Raw genomic sequence first — 20,344 nt, 5'->3', positions numbered from 1 at the left:
TATTGTGCATTCACCACCAATTTTATTCCAGGCATTGTGCTAAGTACTTTACAAATGATGCTTCTAATTCTGCAAGTTAGAAACAGCTATCTCCATTTTACAGATGAAGAAATCAAGGACAAAGTTAAGTCAATCAATTTTACAAAGCAAATAAGTGACTGATCTACCCGATTCTTCAACCCACAATTTCAACTACTCCAAATTGCCTCTTTGGAATACAATTAGCTACATTCCATCAGAATTACAGTATTTGCGAATAGTACACTACCAATTGATGAAAATTTTCCTGTTATCTTTTTCAATATATGTAAAGCTTTTCATTTTCTTTTAAGTTTCTTCAAGGTAAACTATCTTATCCTTTGGCTTAGTCAGCTTTATCTTGTTTCAATTCATTTTTATATTGAAATTCTTAGAAATGCTGAAAGACCTCAGTTGTCACTCAGTTTTTTGGAAGAAGCTCCTGGTTCCAGCATTACACTGTATTTAGGGTACACATTAATGGGGGAATAGATGGATTATTTGACTATTCAATGTCATAAATAATTTTCTTTTAAGTTTCTTCAAGGTAAACTATCTTATCCTTTGGCTTAGTCAGCTTTATCTTGTTTCAATTCATTTTTATATTGAAATTCTTAGAAATGCTGAAAGACCTCAGTTGTCACTCAGTGTTTTGGAAGAAGCTCCTGGTTCCAGCATTACACTGTATTTAGGGTACACATTAATGGGGGAATAGATGGATTATTTGGCTATTCAATGTCATAAATAATGAATTCATATGGCTAGAAGGAACCAGTCCATGTTAAATGATATGCCAAATTTTAAAAACTTTAATATTCACCACAGCAAGCACAGCAGGAAAAAGAGGAAAGAACTCCCTAAACTTCACTGAATTGGACCTAAGATAGAAGACATGTTTCTAGTCCTGGCTACCTTTATTCACTTCATGTCCTTAAACATCAGTTAAACAAGGTGACTACATCAAATAATCTTTACATTCTTTAAATCTTTAAAGCCTGTGATTTTTCTATAATTCTATTTTCAAACTTAGGTGTATGTGTGGGTGTGTACCTACCTCTCTTCCCTGTCCCATTGAATTCTGTACAGAGGAAGAGCCCAGCCAAGCCCTTTATGAGGTCGACTCTAGCTGTCTTATCAAATGTTTGAGCCATACCATTCTCTCACTTCTTGTCCTATGTCCTCAATTTCTTCACATTTTGATGGGGGACAATCATAATATGGAGTTTAGGAATACATACTGGGATCAGCCTACCAGAATTCAAAGCCTGGCTCTGCACTTTTCATCTGTCTTTTATTAGGACTGTTCCTTAACCTCTCTGAGCTTCAGTTTCCTTACTGAGAAAATGAAACTAGTAACATTACCGACCTCACAGGAATGGAGATTAAATGAGTTACCACATCTAAAGGGTTTTACAACAGTGTTTGGTACAGTACAACCCTGTGAATGTTTACTGTCATCATCAGCATCACGTTGTTCCCTCAGCCCTCGACACCACTTCCTGCCCTTGCACTCACTCTCCCATTTCTTTTTTCTCCGGCCGCTCCATTCACCCCACACCTACGTTAACTCAGTGGTTGAACTAAAAAGCTCTCACTCACTTCAAGCTACGAATCAACAGACAAGAGCCGAGAGAAACTCGAGAAGGGGCACGCCGGGTGTTTCCAAGATCTGTCATCCAAAAAGAAAAAAATTATAACCAACTAGTAATATATTAGGAACGAGTTTTGAGGTCCTTCTCCCCGACGCCAAATATACCCACGGCCCTCCTCGCACACCCCTTCCCTTCCTCCCTGCTCTGCCAAGTTCGCCCCCGGAGTCGTCGTTTCCTCCTTTCCAGGTAGCTGCAGCGACGACCCACGGCCTGAGCGAGCCGCTGCAGGACCTGCCCCGTTCGCCCCGGCCGCGCGGCCCCGCCACCCCCGCAGCCGCCGCTACCGCCCGTTCCACGCCTCTTCCTACGGGTCCCGACTGGCGCTGTTTCCGGGCCGACTCGGATGCATGTCACACTTAAATACCACCGTCCCCGGGCGCGCGGACCTTGTGTTACAGTCAGAACAGCTCCGGGAAACAAGGGCGGCGGGAGAAACGGCCCGGAAAGGGAAGCAGAGGCTCCCTGCTTTCCCCAAGTCATAACCCCCAGGTTTTCCTGGGCCTCTTTCCTTTCCCCTCTAGGGAATGCAGCATGTAGTACCATGTGGCACTGATCACTGCTCTGCCCACGCCCCTACTTTGCAAATATATTTTGTTTTAGAAAAACCGCCGCCTATCACCTGCCGTCCTCTGTCTAGTAACCTAGTAACGCCTCCTCGGAGCATCCTCTTGGAGCAGCTCAGCCTCAGATCAGCCCCCCCCCCCCCCCGCCAAGTAAAACAGTTCTCATAATTAGAACAAAAATAACTTTCCATCTTTTCACCACCCACACAATAGATACCGTTCCAAAAGCAGTGCTGATGGCAGAAGAGCCCATTGAATTTTTGAGGAAAGAAAGAATAGGGAGGAGAGATTTCACAGGGTCGCGGATTCTCTGCTGACAAGTGACCTAGCACTTGTGAAAAGCCATCCAAAATAGAATCTTTAAAAAAAAAGGCAAGAAAAGTTAAGTTATTTTAAGCTCCAGCAGGTTCTTCCTGTGTTTTGCCTTTTCTATATCATGACACCCCACTTTGCTTCCCAGTCTAGTTACATGTCTCTGGCATGAGCAGCTATTCATGTTTGCTTCCTGCTCAGATCCAACACGGTACCTTGGAAATCACAAGCGCTAATTAAATATTTGTGGAATTGAACTGGCACGCTTATGGCTTTTACAGCGGGTTCTTTTTAGAGAAAGCTTGGCGCTTAATGCACACTCATTTTACATCTTTTGCCTTACACAGTACATAATAATATCTTTATCAGTTCAAGGCCCCTTCTATCCCTAACAGTAAATTTTAGATACCTCCTGCTTTACCCAGTACAGTGAATGTTATCTTGAAAAGCTGTAAGGTAAGCTAAATTATTGTAAATTCAGTTACTCCAAAGTGCAGATTATACTTCAATAAAAACATTTACTCCAAAAATTTAAAGCAATAGGAAGCCTTACAATTTAACATTATACTATATTGAATTATTTTGTCAAGCAGTTCCTTTTTTGGTAAATATCTGAAATGTATATATTGTTCTTTTATTTATTATTAATAAAACCAAACACACCTGTATTTTGTATCCAGTTTCCTTTCTACCCATATTTGACATTTATTAGCATTTTTCTACTGTTCCTAGTATCTTCTTGTTTGTTGCTTCATTTTACTCTCTTGGTGCTGCAGTGTTATTAGCTCCATTGTACACATGAGGAAGAGAGGCTCAGGACCCAAAGCCACAACCCTCGTGGGGGTCTAGAACTGGGTGGCAATTGTCCCTCTATAAGACTCAGTTTTCTCTCTCTCTCTCCTTCCTCTCTCTCCTCCATCTCTCTCTCTCCTATCTCCCCTCATGGGTTGTGTGGGAAGTAGCTTCTGTTTCCAACATTTCTAAGAATTTCAGATCTGTTGCTACCAATCCATTCACTCAAAGATTTCCATTTTTCACTTTGAGACAGTAGTTATTGAAAAAGAGTAAATATAAAATATATGTTAGGAATAGACCACATGATCTGAAGTAAAAACTATTTAATACAGGATAGAAAACCTACCTGATCAGGCAATCTCAATTTAGCAATTATGGCTCAACAACAATAAAAACCACACATATTTATTAAGTGCCTGCACTGGGAAGGGCACTGTCCTAGTCATCAGGGTTACAGATATGTATTATTAATAGATTATTAAGTATAAAATTTCTGATTTCCTTAAGTATTATGTTTGACAGTTGCTATATTTGACATTTCATGTTGACACTTCTTATTTTATTTTTATTGTGAAGGTACATCCTCAGTCTTTCAAACACATGTTTTTGGCTTGTGATTATCTTTCACATCTTTTTAAGAGCAATTTTTGTGAAACCATGGATAAGTCAAAAATTCATGTTATTTTCAAAATGAGTTCTGTCTTGGAACTAATGCAGCACAGACAGCTCAAAATATCACCGAAGTGTTTGGGAAGGATGTGGCTAATGAATGCACAGTACATCAATGGTTTGAGAAGTTCCGTTCTGGTGATTTTAATCTTGAAAATGAGCCACATGGGAAACCTAAGACCAAAGTGAATAATGATGAGCTGAGAGCTGTAGTGGAGGCGAATCCATCTCAACCTACATATGAATTAGCAGCAAGGTTTGATGTCACTCTTCCACCAACATTGGACCATTTAAAACAAATCAGCATGGCAAAGAAGCTGGATAGATGGGTTCTGGATGAATTAAATGAGCATCAGAAGAGAAATCTTCTCAAAACTTGCCTTTCTTTGCTGTCATAAAGGCAAACCATTTCTACACCGTATTGTTACATGTGATGAAAAATGGATTCTTTTTGACAATCACAAGCATTCGGCACAATGGTTGGATAAAGATGAAGTGCCTAAACACAGTCCAAAACCAAATATTCATCAAAAAAAAAAAAGCTAATGGTGTCTGTTGGGTGGTCCAGCACCGGTATTATCAACTACAGTGTCATAAAACCTGGTCAACCCATTACAGCGATGTCTACTGCAACCAGCTGGACAAAATAATGAGAATTCTTGTGATTAAGCGGCCAAGATTGGTCAATAGAGCCAGGCCAATCCTCTTGCAAGAGAATGCTTGACTACATGTCATACAAACAACACTGCTCAAACTACAGAGGCTGGCCTTGGAAACTATCATCCACTGTATTGACCAGACCTTGGACCAACTGACTACTACTTCTTCCAGACTTTGGACCACGTCTTGCAAGGTAAAATATTCAATTCTCAACAAGCTGTGGAGAATGCCTTTCACAATTTCATCGCCACTCACTCTCCAGGCTTCTTTGCCGATGGCATAAACAAGCTACTGTTAAGATGGCAAAACTGTCAATAGTTTAGGTGCATACTTTGATTAATTGTACTGCTTCTTGTTTGAGCTATAATAAACTACACTTTTGATTTGAAATTAGACATTTCATATTTAATGACCAAAAATAAAAGCCACTCCTTACCCCTGAAGGCTGACTAGTAAGAAAGACAGACTATATAGAGTAGAACAACAATATATTCTATTATATGCCAAGTGTCTAGTAAATGGCATGAACCTGTGGTTCCCAATTTGTAAAATATATTATTTCAGTGGATATAAAAATGTAAATGTGCACCAATGCTGTGTAACTCAAAGTAACAAAATTGTAGGTATGTGGTGAGGGTGGGAAAGGTTTTGTAGAGGAAGTGAGGTGGGAAAGGTTTTGTAGAGGAAGTGAGACTATAAGCTATGATTTAAATGCAGACCTTTAATAAGAACAGAGGAGACGGGAGGATGAGGCAGTTAAGGCAAGGGAGTCAGTAAAAGATGAGCAGTAGAAATATCCCTGGGCTATTTAGGGAAATGTGAGTGGATAATTTAGCTGGAGCAGAATTTTTGAAAAGGATCAGTGAAGGAAAGATCAGAAGGGGAGATTAGAGCCAGATTTGGAGTGCTCTTGAATGCTACAGCTGCAGAGTTTGAACTAGAGCTACGGAAGTGTTGTAAAGAATAGGGTGGTGGTATGGACAGGTAGAAATCTGAAGGCAAATAAATTTATATTTAAATCCCAGTTCTGCCATTTAGAGCTACATGACCTTGAGCATCATTTAACTTTCTTCAAGTTTTAATCTTTTTCTGTAAAATGGGAATAATAACAGTAACTACTTCACCCCATACTGTTGTGAGAATAAACTAGATGTTGCTTTTAAAGTGTTTAGGCTAGTGGTTGCCACATAGTAAAGGCTTAATAAATGTTCACTATTGTTTTATATAGGAGGCAATATATGTAGTGTTTTAATAATATATGAAACACAGAAAGGCAGGAATGGCTGGAGGCAAGAGAGGCAATGGGAAGGTTTATTGGACCACAGCTTGCAGGAAGTGCTGGGAATGGGGATGAAGAATTTAATTCAAGAGTGAGTTGAGAAATAAATGGTAGAAGATGTGAGTCATTGTGTATAGGGCATGAAGGATACAGAAGTATAAGAAAAGATGCCTCCAAAGCTGAAAAGACTGAAATAACATAGGCACCCCTGATGAAAATGGAGGGGGTGAGTAAAAAATGACATTGTCTTGGGGAAATGATAAGTTGGCTTTGGGTGGGGATTTGAAACTACAGGAAAACATATAAAAGATTAAAATATCTATTCCAAGCAAAAGTGTGAATGTTTACGTACTTTGCTTTAGGCATACTCTGCTTCTTCATTCTTCACCTGTTCATCTTTTTGTGGGTCCCCACTCCTCTCCATCACCCACTCCCCCCGCCCTGCGTGCGCGTACACACGCGTGTACACACGCGTGCACACACACGTACACACACACACACAATCTTTGCTTCTCTCCTCCTCAAAAGCTGCTCTGGGAAACTGTAAGATAAAGAGACATACTTCAAAGTCAGTCAGACCCACATTCTGCCACTTACCAGCTAGGAGACCCTGGGCAAATTGTTTAATTTATTGAGTCTTAATTTCCTCATTTATAAAATGGGGATAATAATAGTGTCTGTCTCATAGGGCAGGGGTCCCCAACCTATGGTGAGTTGTATAATTATGTCATTATATATTACAATGTAATAATAATAGAAATAAAGTGCACAATAAATGTATTGTGCTTGAATCATCCCCAAACCATCCCTGGTCTGTGGAAAAATTGTCTTCCATGAAAACAGAAGATTGGGGACCGCTGTCATAGGGGGCTGATGAAGTTTAAAATGAAATGATGCAGGTAAATGCTTAGCATGACGCCTAGTTCTTAGTAACTATGTATTAAAATGCTGCCTGAAAAAAGAATCAGATTACAGGGATTCTTTCATGAGAATAAGTTTAACAATTAACTGCTTCTCAAATACAGTCCGGAAACAGATTCACACATGTATAGTCCCATGATTAATGGCATAAGGTTCGGTACGATCTTTTTAATAAATATCTCTGGGTCAACTAAATACAACAGTAAAAAAAATTAACCTTGATTCCTACCTCATACCATATATAAAAGACAACTTCCAAGAAAATATAGGAAATTATTTCCATAATATTTTATGATAACTTCATTAGGGTGAAGAAAAAAATTTTAAATAGGACACACAAGGAGCTAACTATAAAGAAAAAATTAAGAAGTTCTGTTCATTTAAAAGACTTTATTAAGAAAATGAAAAGTTAAGTCACGGAGTGGGAGACAATATCTGCAATATGTATAGCCAACAAATTATAGGAATATATAAACATCTTTGAAAATTATTACATAAAAGGCAGCAACCCCACAGAAAAATTTGTGAAAAATATGACCAGAGAAATTCACAAAAGAAGATATCCAACCAGCCACAGTGGTGTGCACTTGTAGTCCCAGCTATTTGGGAGGCTGAACTGGGAGGATGGCTTGAACCCAGGAGTTTGAGGCTGCAGTGTGCTGTGATCTCACCTGTGAACAGCCACAGCACTCCAGCCTGGGCAACATAGTGATACCCCATTGCTTAAAAAAGAAAAGAAAAGAAAAGAAAATATATCCAAATGGCCAATGCACATAAAACAAGTGCTCATATTTACTAACAATCAGAGAAATGCAGATTAAGAACACAATGCACACCACTGTATACCCACCAGAATGGCTAAATGGAAAAGAGAGATCTAGTGTTGGTGAAGATGTAGGGTGACTATACCTCTGATGCTGACAATAGTTGTGTAAATTGGTACAATCACCTTGGAAAAGGTGTTTAATAATACCTGCTAATGCTAAACATACACATCCTATGTCTCATATATTCCACTCCTCAATCTATTTCCATACAGAAGTGTGTATATATATATATGCATATATATATATACATATGTTCACTGAATAACCTGAACGAGAATGTTCATACTAGCTCTATCTGTAAGTAAAAAACTGGAAGCAACCCAAATGCCCACTGGCATTAGAAGAGTTAAGTAAATTGTGGTTTATTTGCACAGTAGAATACTATACAGCAATGAAAATGAACAAACTGCAACTATGTGCAACAGCATGGATAAATCTCATAAATATTAATACAATGCTGAGCATAAGAAGCATTACTTAGGTAAAAGAATACATATGATGTGATCCCATTTACATAAAGGACAAAAACAAAAATAACTCTGTGAAATAATGTATATGTTAATTAGCTAGATTTAATCATTCCACAGTGTACATATACTTCAAAACAATATGTTGTACACAGTAAATGTGTACAATTTTATCTGTCAATTACAACAAACAAAGTAATCTGTCTTGTTCCAAGTCACGAAGGTGATTTCCCTGGTAGGGGCACAGGAAGTGACAAGGAGGCTTCTGGGGAAATATCGATGTTCTATATCTGATCCTGGTGTTCATTTTATGAGTGCTTCATTCACACCTATGATTTGTGCATTTTTATGTATGTATGTTACTGTCAATAAAAAGTTTACATTTTAAAAATTTAACTGCTCATAGAGGTTTTTAAAACTTTGATGCTAAATGGTAAATGGAAGTTTGGGCGATTAAAGCAATTTCAGGCCTGAAAGAATAGATTAGACAGTGGATAGGTGGAATTTCCTGGGGCCACAGAAATGATGCCAAATAAATGCTTACACACCAAAGACAAGTTTCCTGCAGGCACCAAGTGGGAGGCCCACAGGGGCTCTGTAAATGCTGAGAAAGACACTAGTCAGCATCCAAAGGACTGAAAGTGCCCGGGCCTGGAACACTTGGCAAGGTCAGCCTGAACTTCCTGTACATTTTCATAAGCTCAGATCTGAAGGAAGGCAGCTCCACAACCTTCATACTAGAGTTCAGTCCTTGAACAGAGAGACACAGCCTAACAGCTCTCTTCTGCAAGCTGGCCAAACGTCGGCCCCTTGCTTGTGTAAATGCCTGGAGGAGGCTGCCAGAGAAGTTGCACTGCACGAATCCTGTGCTTGGAATGGACATTGGGAAACAGAGGGGAGAGACAGCAGTGTACCAATTAGCCAAATGAATTGATTGTCATTTTTAGGGCTGCTCCCAGGAGGCAAGAACAGAGACAGGATGTCTATAAAACCCCCCTCTGAGGCGGTCCTGCATAAGGAACCTTGTGATTAAGAGATAAGGAGACACTTACCTTGTCAGATGAGATGAGAAGCAGAAACCAGGAGCACAGGAAACTGATGTGCTTATTTTCTGTCATATAATATCTGCCGGTATGAAGACTTCATGCCTCGCTTATGCAAAGGGAAGAGACCTACTATAGTAATGAACGTTGACGGGTGCTGTGTCTCTGGATCATTCCTCAAGGCCTGGCTGGGCCTGGGGCTATAATCACGGAAAAGACAAAATGCTTTCCTTCAAGGCTCACCTTAGGGGTGGTGCGGGCAGTGATAGCAACAGGCACAGAGGCATGGGGGCTCCAGAGAGGGTCCCCTAACCCTAAGAGAAGGGAAACTAGGCAAAGGCTTTGGTGACAGAGGGCTTTATGTTTGTGTTCAAAAAGCTTAAGCCACAGGGTTTAACTCTGTTGTCCAAAATGCGCTGACTTTGGATCCAAAGGAGAGGGAGGCATGGCACCTCTCAGCCCCTCTCTCTAAAGTTTAAGCAAATACCAAGTAGGAGTTGACCATATTACATGCTTTCACAATTTATCAACCCTAAGTTGACATGTAGAGAGTGTGATCAATTAAAATGTCCAGTGAAGTAGGTCATGTATTTAAGGATACATGTCATCATTATTATGTGGTCAGGCAATTTGACTTAAATAATAGGAAATTTTCCTGAATGATGCCTTGATTGACAAATTCTCTGAAAGTAAAATCTCTGACTAGTTGTTCTGGTACTGAAGGTGACAATTGGTAGTAGGAAAGAGAAATAAACACCCACAGAAAACATAAATGACTGAATAGGTTTGGGGGAACAGTGGTGAATAAAAGAGGGAGAGTTCGTACCCCTCCTCACTTTGGCTACATAAAAGTAACAGCACCTAAATACTTGCGTTCATAAATAGAACTTTTTAAATTGTACATTTTATTGTCAGGAATTTTGTTAAAAGGTGTAGTAGGCATACAATAGAAATATAGGCCAGAATTGTTAGAGCAATCCATTTTAAAAGAGAAGCTGGAAATCTGGATTTTTAGATTTAATATCTTGATTTTTAATATTGGCATATAATTTAAGTTTAAAAATTAAAGCAAAACATCCCATGGACATAACACTTCTGTGAGCTACATTCAGCCCATAGGATGCAAATTTCCAAGGGGATGGTCCATTCCCCTCAGGACCGTGCCTTAGTGGTGGTGGTTTGGAAGCAGAAGTTATGATGCTGTCTTGGATGCATCTCTTGGGGATAAGACAGGCTCCTGGTAAGTCAAGCATGAGGACTCCTTCAAGGGAAGAGTCAAAAGTTTTAAACACTCAGGAAAGGGCGCTTGGGACCTGGGCCACAGAAGGGCAGTCCTTAAGTTCCTGGGCAGGAATATCTACACTGGCTGAGAACACCAGGGTGTCACCCAGACTGGAGGGACGGAATTCACATGCAGTAGCAGGTTGACAAGGTTGCGTTTTACCTGAGCCCTTTGCTCCTGGAAAACAGTGAAGGGTAGAGAAATCCCATTCCCTGCCCTCTCTCCAATTTTTTTGTGTGTTCTAGAAAACAGCTTACTGAAAAGAACTACTCTTTCTTATATGACTTACGTAAGACTCACAGATGCCCCTTGTTTAACCCATGGCAAGCCTAGTACAGACCCAACAAATTCCCATCCCTTGTCTGATAAATGATGAGCTGAACTGCTTGTCCCACTGATCATGAACAAAATGCTTGTTGACTGCACTTTGGTACAGCTTCTCTCGTTCCTCCAAGCCCCTGTGCTTTGACCCACCCTCAGCCCGAGTTGCCACACAGGCCCTCCCGAGAGCAGGCTGGCCTCGGGGAGAGACATTCTCTGGCCTAGTATCCCATCGGGCCACACTTCATCCCCTTTCCCCACACCTGGTTCTTTCTTGCCTTGTTCTCTCTGTAAGAGAATCCCTGTTTGCCTAACTCTTGAGACACTTACAGATCTCATGGTCAGTGTTCTCCCTATTGCAACAGTCCACTTCCGCTATTGCAAGAGTGCCTCCTCCCCACTTTTGCAATAATCTTTTTTAATAGAATCTCTTCTCACTAAGTGCAGATTTGCTTTTATTTGACAATGCCCTTATGCATCCTATCCTATTTAGCATAATTTCTGACAATAAAGTGTGCTATGGAAAATGGTCTGAACCATTATGTGTTGGGTGCTGCCCTCTCACATGACAAGAATTAAGCAGTGGATGAACTGACAACAGGTCACTAGACAGGAAGTTGCTAGAAGGCAAAAGCAAGGTCACTAGTCTCTTGACTTCTGTGAGGCCACGCTCAGTTTTCTCTCTTCCTCAGAGCTTGTGCCTTCTCAGGCTCCTGCTGTTCCGTGGCGTTGGGGCCGGGTGTTCTCCACCTTCCACTCTCAGCCATTCCCATGGCTCAAAGGATCACCTACAAGCTGATGCACCCCAGTTTGTATCTCCAGCCCAGACCTCTTTACTGAGCTGAGACTTCCATATTCACCTCTCTACTTAACGTCTCCTCGTGGCTATCTACAACGATCTATTTCCGAGAGAGGGAAAGCCCCTTCCAAGAGCCTGGGGATCTCAAAGGGCCTTTAACTCAAAATACTCTTTATACCAAGGAGTCATATTTTGGGGTGAAATTTCCCGAGCTCCTTCATGACCCAAACTGAAATTTTAACTCCTGCTCCAAACTAACCCCACTTCCTCTGCCAGTCTTTCCTCATCACCCTGGTGCTCAAGCCAGGGACCTAGAGATCCCCTTTGTCTCCTCCCCTTCTGCCACTGCTGCCCCAACTCAATCAACAAGAGCTGTCAGCGCTGCCTCATCCATGGTCACACAGCTAGGAAGTGAGCTGGCATGTGCACCAGGCTGCAAGACTTTCAGGTCTCAACCATGGTGCTATCAAGAGCACATTCTGGCCATGGCCTCTCCCCACATTAAAAGATAATTTTTTTAATTATAGTAAAATATACACAATGATATTTATCATTTTAATAATTTGTAAGCAGACAATTCGGTGGCATTAATTACATTCACAATGTTGTGTAACCATCACTACTGTCTATACCCAAAACTTTTCCTTCATGCCCAATAAAAACTCCTTACCCATTAAGCAATAACTGACCATTTTACCTTCCACCGGCCCTGGTAATCTCTATTCTACTTTCTGTCTCAATGAATTTGCCTATTTTGGGTTCCTCATATTAATGGAATTATACAATATTTGTTCTTCTGTGTCTGGTTTATTTCACTAAGCATGTTGTTTTCAAAGTCCCTCCATATTGCAGTGTATATCAAAGTGTTATTCCCTTTAATGGCTGAATAATATTCCATTTGTGTATATACCACATTTTGTTCATTCATTCATTTGTTGGCTAATACTTGGGTTGTTTCTACCTTTTGGCTATTGTGAATAATGCTGCTGTAAACACTGTTAAACAACTTATCTGTTCAAGCCCCCGCTTTCAATTCTTTTGCATATATACCTAGGAGTAGAATTGTTGGGTCATGTTGTAAGTTCTAGGTTTAACCTTCTGAGAAACCACCAAACTGTTTTCCATAGCAACTGTACCATTTTACATTCCCACACTCTCCACATCCTCACCAACACCTGTTATTTTCCTTTTTTAAAAAGTATTTTTATTATAATCATCTTAGTAGATGTGAAGTGGTATCTCATTGTAGTTTTGATTTGCATTTCTCCAAGGACTAATAAGCATCTTTTCATGTGATTATTGGCCGTTTGTGTATCTTCTTTGGAGAACTGTCTATTTAGGTCCTTTGCCCATTTTTGAATTGGGTTCTTTGCTTTGCTGTTGAGTTTTAATTGTTTATTGTCTGTTTCTACTATAACAAAATACTATGAACTAGGTAATTTATAAGTAATAAAAATTTATTTCTTATAGTTCTGGAAGCTGAGAAAGTCCAAGATCTTCTGTAATGTGAGGACACAGCAAGAAGATGTCATCTTGGAAGCAGAGCAAGCCCTTCTCAGACAATGAATCTGCTGTACTCTGAACACTTTGCTTCTCTTCTGCCCCATATCTTAATTTTATTGCTCTTAAATTTTGCCTTCCACAACACACTAGCACACAATTCACTCTTGTTCTTTGCCACTTTATGACAAGGATGGCCTTTCCTCCAGTTTCTAATAGCATGTTGCTTTATTCCATCTGAGATCTCATCAGAATGGCCTTTACTATCCATATTTCTACCAATATTCTGATCACGACCACTTAAGTAATCTCTAAGAAAACTGAGGCTCTTTCTACATCTCTTCTTTCTTATGAGCCCTCATCAGAATTGCCCTGTATGGTCCAGCCTTCCCCCATTACCCAATTCTAAAGCCACTTTCATATTTTTAGGTATTTGTTATACAACACCCCACTTCTCAGTATAAATTTCTGTCTTAGTCCATTCCTGCACCTATAACAAAATCCCACAGACTGGGAAATCTATACATAATAGAAATTTATTCTTCACAGTTCTGAAGCCTGGGCTGTCCAAGGTCAAGGTGCCAGCACATTCAGCATCTGGTAAAGTTTTGCTCTCCACTACCAAAAAGGCGCCTTGTTGCTGCTTCCTCGCTTGGCAAAAAATGGAAGCAGAAAGCACTCTCTCATATCTGAATGGCATATAAGTGCATTATCCCATTAGTAAGGTGAAGTGCTCATGACCTAATCGCTTCCCATAGGCCCCACCTTATAATATCATCACCTTGGTGATTAGGTTTCAACATATGAATTTTGGAAGGATACATACATTCAAACCCTATTATTTTATATTCTGGATATAAATTCTAGATATAATTTGCAAATATTTTCTCCTGTTCTGTTGGTTATTTTCACTTTCTTTGATGCACAAAAATTTCTGATATTGATGAAACTCAATTTAAAAAGATAACTTTTAAAAGGCTAAAATTGTGACTTATATACAAATATAAAATTACTATATGTCAGAGATTTTATTTAACTAATTAATGAGGGAACCAGTAAGATGTTACAAGCAGTTCAAAGGAGAATTCAAAGCACATACATATATAGGCAATCAGGAAAGCTAAAATGAACTTAAATAGATGCAAAACTGTTCAGTATCCACCAAACAACAATCAAATTGCACCTCCACCAGAAAAAATTCATTTGTATCTCTATGGACAAGAATCATTTGTGTTACTACCAGTTTTCTACAACTTACAAAGTTGTAAAATAGCTCAAAGACAACGAAAATATAGACAACTCAATAGCATGCTAGACAGAGCACCCCGTCTTCTGTTTTGCCTATTTCAACATCTTTCATAACTTTTCTTTATGCCACCCCCCAGGCATTCCCCACCCTATCCCAGCAGTGAGGTGAACATGCTGCTCCCATTGCCTCAAGGTCAGTCCTTCAGCACCAGGATAGCTAGTGGGTGCAGTTCAGTCCAGCTCAAGGACTACTTATGCAGTACCTGGTGGTAGACGTGTAACTACCCACCCATTCCTGCTACAAATACTTATTATCTGGTATGAATCAGCAATATGCTATGAGCACAGAGGGCTCAAGGCAGACATGGTCTCTGCCCTTTTGAGCCTGACTCTCCAAGTGAAGACAGAAAGAACAACTAAATAAACAAAATAATTTCAGACTATGATATATGAAATGAAGGAAAACAACTGTCAACACAGAGAATCACCAAGAAGGGCCTTAGTAAGCACCGTGAGCAGGACCAGCTGCTTGGAAGAGAGAACATTTAAGCTGAGACTTGAAAGATGAAGAAGAGTCAGCCATTCTGGGTGTCGGGGATGGCAAGATGCTGCAGGGCTGCCAACTCCACAGTCTGTCCTCACCCTCTGCTCTTCCAGGGACAAGTCCGCAGCAGCTGCAGTTACTGCTTGTCCCTGCTCAAGGCACTGAAGTGTGCAGAAGGCAGGAGAGGCCAAGTCCTGCCCTCCCAGCAGTGTTACTGGCTGCTTTTGACTCTAAACTTCAGAAAATTTCAAGGAGAAGAGAAGGTCCCCATCCAGACCTGCTCACCTTCCTCCTTCCTTCCTCGGTCCTGGTTTCCCTCTAAATTCCACTATCTGTCATCAACACAGGAAAAACAGCTGAACCCACAAAGAGAGATAAAAGGCTTTAAAAATGCAAATGACTGGGAGAGTTAACACATTAGTGTGAAAGTGTAAAATGATCAGCTCTTTTGCTGAACTGATTTGATTAGAAAACTGCAAAGCACAGAGATCTTATGGGCAGAGGAAAGACCAAGAGCACAGTGGGTGATGGGGCACCAGGATCAATGTCACCCACCTCACATTTTGTCCTGGGCCTGGGCTATGGCTCTTGACTGTTCCAAAATCATTTCACGCTGTTCTGTGGCTCTCACCAGGAGGTTGGCACTGGAAGGGCAAGGTTGGGAACCATCTGCCCAAGTTGGAGCACTGCTAGTGGATGGGCTCCTGGAGGCAGACAGCAGAGGGAGGGACAGGCAGAGGACAGTCTGGGGGCAGTGACACGGGCAGGAGAGGAGGAAGGAGTGTAGCAGAATCAGAGAGTCCACAGAACCAAAAAAAAAAAAAAGTTGTATCATAGCAACCAAGGAAAGCGTTCAAAGAGAGGAAGTAGCCAATTATGTCAATAGAGAGGGACAGTTCCTCAAAATGTGTGTGGTTCTGGGGACGGTCACATCAGAATCACAAGGGGGACTGTTAAGAATTCAGATTCCTAGGACTTGGGCATAGCTTGTTTAGAACTTCTGGCAGTGGAGCCTGGAATTGGCAGTTTAATGGGTGCTCAGGGATTCTGATGTTTATTCTAGAACAGTGCTTAAACACATGGGATGTGGAATCAGAACTGTGTGCAACCCTGTTCACTTGGGCTGTTGGGCAAATTATTTAACTTCTCTGAGCCTAGTTTTTCTCATCTGTAAAATAATACCTACTTCATAAAGCTGACATAAGGATAATCTTCACATGACACATTCTATTGTTGTAGTGCTTAGCACAATGCCTGGAGCACAACTGGAAGCCAATGAGTATTGGCTGCTACGTAATAAGGAAAAGCCATTGAATTTGGGAAGAAGTGGGTAATTTTTAGCTTTCCAGATAGTTTCAGTGATCAGCTTGGGAAATTTCTGGGAATTAAAAAGGTAATATAGGCCAGGTGCAGTGGCTCACACCTGTAATCCCAGCACTTTGGGAGGCCGAAGCTGGAGCATCTCTTTTTAATTAAAAAAAGTTTTTTAAAAAGGAAATACATGGATAAGATGTTGAAGCAGCAGGTAAAGATCACAAGTTCAAGTTCAGAAAATTTTGCCACAGGAGAAAGGTATTTGGTTTGGTACTTAGAACTGGGTGATGTTGGAAAGAGAAAGGTTCATTAAAATAGCAGCGATAAGGGGATGCTTGAAGGACGGAGTAAGTAAGGGAGGCTTCCATGGTGCAGATATTGAAACCACTAAAAGGAAATAGATTAGGTGTGGGAGCTCCGTCCCAGTGAAGACGGGAAGGAGGTTCCAAGGATAGGTAGTAGGGTGGATACGAGTTAGAGAAGCTAGACTGTTTTCTCAGAGATGGAGAAAAGAATTAGAGCAGTAGTTCACCAAGTGTGGTCCCAGCATGGGCACCATCCTGAAACTTGTTAGAAATGCAAATTTCAGGGCTCCACCCCAGACCTACTGTGTCAGAAACTCTGGAGGAGGGTCCAGCAATTTGTGTTTTAACAAGCCCTTCCAGTGATTCCAGCGCACTTAAAGTTCGAGAACACTGAATTGGGGAATAGTTGCAGAGGCAGGGATCTTTGAGACGAAGCCATGTAGTGCCCTAGGCAAGGCCATCTGCTGAATGTGAGGGTGGCAGGGGAGCCTGAAGCCTGGGACAACTGCTATAGGGGATTGCTTAAGAGTCAGCTAGAGGACACAGGCAAGGATTGCTGAACTACAACATGCCATAAAAAGTAAGAAAGTGAAGTCTCACAATAACAACCCATCTGAGTCTTGACTAGGAAAACAATTCAGAAAATTCAAAAAGCTCTATGTACTGGGATATTTATAACAATGAGGACTGAATACTTAAATGTCCAACATTAGGGGAAGAGTTAATAAAGTACCAGAGCATTCACAAAACTATGAGACAATGGGAGGAAATATCTACGATATAATGGTAAACAAAAAAAAATGCCTATAATACAGTACACATATATAATGACATTATGTTTAAAAAAGTGTTTTTAGGGGAATGATTGGAATATTAAAATAAATAAATAGATTGCCAAAGGCCTCTGGAGCCAAGGATATGGCTTTTAAAGTTACCACCACGGAAGGAGTGGCTGTTGTTAGGTGTAGTTAGTCCATGAGGGCTTGATGAGAAGACAGGCTTTAGTTTGGGAGTTGACAGCCGTGGGGTGGTATAAGGCAGCGGTCCCCAACCTTTTTGGTACCAGAGACTGGTTTCATGGAAGATAATTTTTTCATGGACCAGGGGATAGGGAGGGGATGGTTTCAGGATGATTCAAGGGCATTACATTTATTGTGCAGTCAAACCTCTCTGCTAATGATAATCTGTATTTGCAGTTGCTCCCCAGAGCTAGCATCACCGCCTCAGCTCCACCTCAGATCATCAGATATTAGATTCTCATAAGGAGCCACAGCCTAGATCCCTCACACACAGTTTACAGTAGGGTTCACACTCCTATGAGAATCTAATGCAGTTGCTGATCTGACAGGAGGCAGAGCTCAGGCAGAGATGGGAGCGATGGGGAGCGGCTGTAAATACAGATGAAGCTTTGCCCACTCACCTCCTGCTGGCTAATAAGAAATTAGCCAAACAACTAAAAATAGAAAAAATTAGCAGGGCATGGTGGTGCACACCTGTAATCCCAGCTACTCGGGAGGCTGAGGCCGGAGGATTGCTTGAGCCCAGGAGTTTGAGGTTGCTCTGAGCTAGGCTGATGCCACACCACTCTAGCCCGGGCAACAGAGTGAGACTCTGTCTCAAAAAAAAAAAACAAGAAATTGTGGTACAATTCTTGCATATACAATGGAATATTTCTCAGCCTTGAAAAAGGAGATGCTGCCACTTGTGTTAACATAGATAAACCTGGAGACACTATGCTCAGTGAAATAAACCAGACACAGAAAGAAAAATATTGCATGATTTCACTTATATGCCAGGCACCGTGGCTCACACCTGTAATCCTGGCACTTTGGGAGGCCAAGGTGGGAGGATTGCTTGATGCCAGGAGTTCAAGACCAGCCTGAGCAGGAGCAAGACCCCGTCTCTACAAAACAAGAGAAAAATTAGCTGGGTGTGGTGGTTTGCACCTATGGTCCCAGCTACTCAGGAGTCTGAGGCAGGAGGATCACTCAACCCCAGGAGCGTGAGGTTGCAGTGAGTTATGATGACGCCACTGCACTCTAGCCCCAGTGACAGAGTGAGACCCTGTCTGAAAATAATAATATTGTATGGCACACTGAAAATCTGCTAAGGGAGTAGATTTTAGGTGCTCTAACCACACAAACACAAAATAGGTACCTATGCATAGTGGTGGATATGTTAATTTGCTTGACTGCTGTAATCATTTCACTCTGTATATGTGTCCCAAAACATCAAGTTGTGCACCTTAAGCATATACTATCAAAATAAATAAATAAATAAATAAACAACTAAATGAAAGAGCTGAGACGAGATGCGCCAAGTAACAGGGACTCATAACAGATCTCTGCCTAGGGAAGCAACATGGTGAGAGGAGTGTTTGAGGAAGGACAATGATGTGTGAACTGCACAGGGAGAGTATGAAGTGAGGGCATCGCTAGGGGACCATCAGCAGCCTCTGGGCAGTGGGTAATTGGGAGGCCTGGCCCAGATTGCTGGCTGTGAAGTGAGACAGGAAAGAACCATGTGGAAAAATGACATTCCTCACTCTCACTCCACACTTTCCCCCATTTCCTCCTGGCAGCTCCTTCGAACTCACTTCATTTACCTTCACGACTTATTTGTAGACACAACTCAGCACAAACTTAAACCAGCTTGTAAATCTTTTATATATATATATATATATATATATATATATATATATATATATATATTTATTTATTTATTTATTTATTTTTTTTTTTTTTGGCTAGACCATGCTTCCACATTCTCAGAGCCAGTGCTACACCCATTGGGAATGCGATGGAATCAGACCCACTGTAAACCGTGAGTGGCTCTGAACTTAGGACTTTCTACAAACGATATGGTATTTCACTAGGAAGCTGAGAAAGCAGAGAGATCCAAGAGTATCTCACCCAAATACCACCCTTTCTTCCCTACTTCTCCTGGAGCCTCGGATACTCTCTCCTGCCTTCAGTTTCCTTTGCTCCCCAGGGGACAGCTGCTGGATTCATTCAGGACAAGATGTGAGGCATCACACTCAGACCGTTAAGACTGAAAGGAACCCTGGAGGTCACCCAGGCTAAGCACTCAGGGATCACAAACACAAATGGCTAAAGGTGAAAACAAAACCAGAGCCCACGTCTCCTAATGCCCTCCAGGAACACAAGCTTTCTTTCTGTCCCCCTTCCTGAAATGCAGTCTGAAACAAAATTTCAAAATAGAAATAATTTTTTTTTCAGTTCAAAACTGAAACTTGTGCATGCTTTCTTTCTCTCTCTCTTTCTCTCTCTCTCTCTCTCTGCGTAGTAGAATCCATAGAAGGAGATAAAGGTATGGGAAACACATCAGAATTCAAATATCACCATAAATACAGTAATTGAATAGCATTCTCTAAGAAGAATTACTTTAAGAGGGGGAAAATGAAGAACTTTTATTTTCTTTATGTTAGATCTGCCATCACAAATAATTGATATACATGTGCTTTTCTTCAGCATATTACTATTACTTCCCTCGAACCGTGTTATGTTATTCCTTGTACTCGTTTTACTTTCCTTTTGGGACCAACTTGCTGAAAGAAAAAGACCACATCGTATTTATTAATATTTTTGCATTCCTCGTGGTCTCTTGTATTGTTTTTGGCACACTGTTTGTTCTCCATAAGGTTTTGGCACAGTGTTTACTCTTCATAAATATCTGTGGAATGACAGGGCATAAAATAATATTGCATCTGATATTTTTGCAACTTTTACCTTCTCCACTTAAAAGAGACAAGTCAAAGAGCAAAATGAATTGGGGAATTTAACAATCTGCTTTTTAAAAGAAAAC

At 40.9% G+C, this 20,344-nt stretch overlaps 1 protein-coding gene across 3 annotated transcripts in view; it reads right to left on the bottom strand.

The window, feature by feature from the left end:
* The window catches only part of LOC123649634 (protein FRA10AC1), a 32,133-nt gene extending 29,573 nt beyond the window's left edge, over positions 1 to 2,560 (bottom strand). The window contains exons 1-2 of one of the 3 annotated variants that reach the window (XM_045567785.1): positions 1,955 to 1,986; positions 1,618 to 1,687 (exon numbers count right to left, since the gene is read on the bottom strand). Coding sequence is in view for 1 of the 3 variants with exons in the window: in XM_045567784.1 (XP_045423740.1) it covers positions 2,451 to 2,486 (36 nt within the window). In the remaining 2 variants the exon portion in view is untranslated. The other 2 variants (XM_045567786.1, XM_045567784.1) reach the window with 2 other exon arrangements.
* Positions 2,561 to 20,344: the final 17,784 nt, after the last annotated feature.

The sequence above is a fragment of the Lemur catta genome, chromosome 14 (genome assembly GCF_020740605.2).
Source record: "Lemur catta isolate mLemCat1 chromosome 14, mLemCat1.pri, whole genome shotgun sequence".
NCBI classification, from domain to species: domain Eukaryota; kingdom Metazoa; phylum Chordata; class Mammalia; order Primates; family Lemuridae; genus Lemur; species Lemur catta.
The sequence above is the reverse complement of the archived record's forward strand: the minus strand, read 5'-3'. Positions and strand labels throughout refer to the sequence as shown.